General features: G+C 50.7%; 1 protein-coding gene across 1 annotated transcript; it reads right to left on the reverse strand.

Annotated features, from left to right (window-relative positions):
• Positions 1–563: 563 nt before the first annotated feature.
• LOC135827180 (NACHT, LRR and PYD domains-containing protein 3-like) lies at positions 564–2,876 on the reverse strand. Its single transcript, XM_065339707.1, has one exon. It carries the CDS (start codon positions 2,874–2,876, stop codon positions 564–566), a length of 2,313 nt encoding a protein of 770 aa, XP_065195779.1.
• Positions 2,877–3,425: the final 549 nt, after the last annotated feature.

The raw sequence follows: 3,425 nt of genomic DNA on the forward strand, positions 1-3,425 counted from the left end.
TGTGCCGGTATAACAGGAGCCAGGTAAAAACCTTTCTCCGTCATACCACACACAATGTTAACCCATGCACAATGCCAGTGATTGACATTCATGTGAATCACTCCACGTGTTCTTCACAAACAAACATACAGTCTGCATACCGGTGCACTGCACACAGCCAACTGCCAGTGTAATTCAGGAAACACAGAAGAGACAAGGAAATGGAGTGAAAACATCGTGTCAGTACAAGACACTCAAAATAATATTTTTGTATTGCAGGCAGTGTTATCAGCATGGCAGCGCTCAGAATTGAGAAAAGATTGAAAAGGTTTTGAAAATTATCTGCTATATAGACAGGCACCACTGGCAAGGAAAGCGCATACGGTCAACTCAGTGTTTGGCCTGGGCAAGAGGAAAATGGGCTTTGCACTGCCCCGTTATAGGCAAGCAGTTAACGGTAGCGGCTGAAAAATCAAGTTTTGTACAAGAATAGAACACAGTGTTCACCGCCAGAGAGAAACTGTGTTGGGGCTGGTGCTGGCTATTACCATGGCAACTGTACATTGTCATAGTTACAATCAGAGCTATATAATCTCCTGGAGAGCACATTCAGGATCATCTACCAGCGGCTGTAGCTCGGACAGCAACCGGCTGTCATACCCATACCCTAGAGAAAAGCGGAGCACACTAAGCTTGCTACACTGGCGAACAGCCTGTACGAACCGGGCTAGCACACGTCGTTCCTCCGATCTAGGACCATACGTGAAGGAATACCCGTGGACATGCAGTCGTCCCAGGTTCCTGTTAGATTGGAGAATTTCCAGAATGGACGTGAGCGGCACATCAGCACCATACTCACTGCATAACCAGTCAAGTGAAACAATCCGCAACTTCCTACATGAACTCAGCGCTCGGCAGACCAAAGCTAAGCCGTCCATGCCGACTTTATTGTCATCTAAATACACTGCCTCCAGGCTGGACGATGCGGACAAAATGGCTGATGAAAAGACATTACCATCGGTACAGTGATTCACTTGCAAAGAGAGCACACGTACATGTGTGTAGTGTGCCAAGCCATTAAGAATGCAGCGCATAGCAGTGCTGGATAAGCTACACCCATCAAGGCACACTTCCTGCACGTCCACACAATAATGGGTTGTGAGGAAATGAGCAATGGCAGTGCAATCTAACAGGCTGAGGCTCACATGAGGAAAATTCAGAGAAAAGACCTGAGAGAAGAATGAACAATGGCCATTGCAAGATGACGTACCTTGATACTGGCAGTGCTCTAGATAAGCTACTAACAAATCAGCTAGGCAACGGCATTCTTCCTGGTCAACCGCAGGAGGCCGTATAGAAGCAGTAGTAGCAGCCGGGGCAGCTCCAGGTGACGATGGTGTCGATATCTCCGATGTTGCGCTTGTCATCGCATGCTGCTCACAATGCGATGCGGTCGCGGGATCCACTTTACGTACAGCCGACAGGAACACCTCTGCACTCGCCTCCGCCGCCTCGTTCTTCCATACGCTCACAAGAGTATCCAGGTACAAGTCGTCCGTCAACTCCCTGCCTCGTTGCAGAGCATTGTCGACACGCTGACGACCACGTCCTTGCCCGGCGGTGCCAACCAGCAGCTGATCGGCGAGCTCTTTCATCTTTTCAACTGACAGCGCCGATTTCAGCACCGCATGGATACGGTCCACGTCGTTGCTTTGCTTGGTTGGCTGAGAACGGCTCACAATGTCGTCGAGCAGGCGTGTATCAGTCTGGCTGCATGCACGTTGTGTACGGTCATCGTCGTCGTCGCAGATTATCCGCCACAGATGCTCCATGATGGCGACTGCGGGCTTTGGCGGTGTGAGCGCGATCAGGAAACGCCAGAACATGGTCATGTGACCGCTGTAATGGCCGACTCTCCTCACCAGCCACGCAGCGTCGTTATCGTCGTTCAGCATCTCGCTAGACACGTACCAGGCCGCCAAGAACTCCTGAATGGACAAGTGAGCAAATCGATATTGCCGGTCTTCTGTTGAGCTGGTGCTCTTGTAAGCCATAAGCAATCCTAATTCAATTGCAGGCGCGCTGAGTTGTGCCGAAATGACATCCTCCTCGTTGAACACCATCTTTTGCTGAGCTAGCATAGATAGTGCAAAGCCAGATAGCTCCTTCAGCACTTCTACCTCGTCCGTCTTGATGGTGGAAAGCGTCTTGTAGCGTTTGCCCGCACGTCGTTCCATGACACGGCGGACAAGCAACTCGTACAGTCCTGTACTGGATTCCGGCAATTTACTACCGTCTCTGTCGTCCATGAACAATTCACAAGCCAGCGCAGCAAACAGAGGTGTACTCATTAGCGACATTGTGCCCTCTTGTGAGCGGAGCTGCTCCAGCATAGCCTCGCCTTTCACACCGCCCACCACTTTCTTCACGTACGTTTCAACGTTGTCTGGTGAGAATCCAACCACCTCCACTTGCTGTTGATACTCTCCACACTGCGACAAGGTATGAGCATCAGTACATGGTCGAGACGTCACCACCACATGCATATCACCACTACGCCTTCTCAACAGTAGATCACACATGTATTCACTGCAGTTCTCCAACTTGCACTCATCCAGCCCGTCTAGCACAATGCAAAGACGGGACTGGTTGCTGCGAAAGAACCGGGACATCTCCAGCAGCTCATCTGTCTCCACATCCAGACTGGAGAATCGACGTGCCAGCAAGTCGCACAAGCTCGTAGCAGCTTGCACCTCGGCACGTCGTAATTCCACAGCCAATACCAGATCAAACTTTCCACGCCACAGCTCACCTTTAGACCAGAGGTATTCCAGCATGATCAGAAAGATCGTGGATTTGCCACAGCCAGCGCTTCCAAACGCTAGTACATTCTTCATGTTCTCTTCCACGGGTTCTTTGGCACGCGCCAGTAAACCAGAATCAGCTACCTCATGGTCACAGCCCGGGCGCGGCGCGGCCCCCTGATTGCAAGACCGCTCGCTGGTAGCGGACAAAAATATCTTTCAATGGGATTTTGGCATCGCTGGCAAGTCCACCGCTAATCTGAATACCAGCCTTCTCAACTGCCTTAGCCAGCAAATCACGGGCAGTTCGGACAGAAGCTGGCAACTTCTGCTCGTCGGACGCCATGGGTCACGGACAGGTTTGCGTCCAAGTTGTGAGGAGCACCAGGCAACAACGTCGTGCAAGGAGACGCTACAATTATTTTTTACTTTGCCTGCATGACAGATGATTGTACGAATCCTGGGTGGTCGGTGTGCGAGGAGGTCACGGGTGACGGTACGTGTTTTCTCTCAGCTCAGAAATATCCTCGGACTTTGTAGTTGTTGCGTTGTTTTTCCACCGCTACAAATCATAAAATCATGATGTATTTTGTGAAATCCTGTTGTAATGGTGGTCGGTATAGATGATATGCCAAATAAGCG

Source organism: Sycon ciliatum, chromosome 11, assembly GCF_964019385.1.
Source record: "Sycon ciliatum chromosome 11, ocSycCili1.1, whole genome shotgun sequence".
In the NCBI taxonomy this organism is placed as follows: Eukaryota; Metazoa; Porifera; class Calcarea; order Leucosolenida; family Sycettidae; genus Sycon; species Sycon ciliatum.

Bases quoted from the DNA above. Each gene is read 5' to 3' on its own strand.
- LOC135827180 (XM_065339707.1), bottom strand. From the start codon at position 2,876: ATGAAGAATGTACTAGCGTTTGGAAGCGCTGGCTGTGGCAAATCCACG.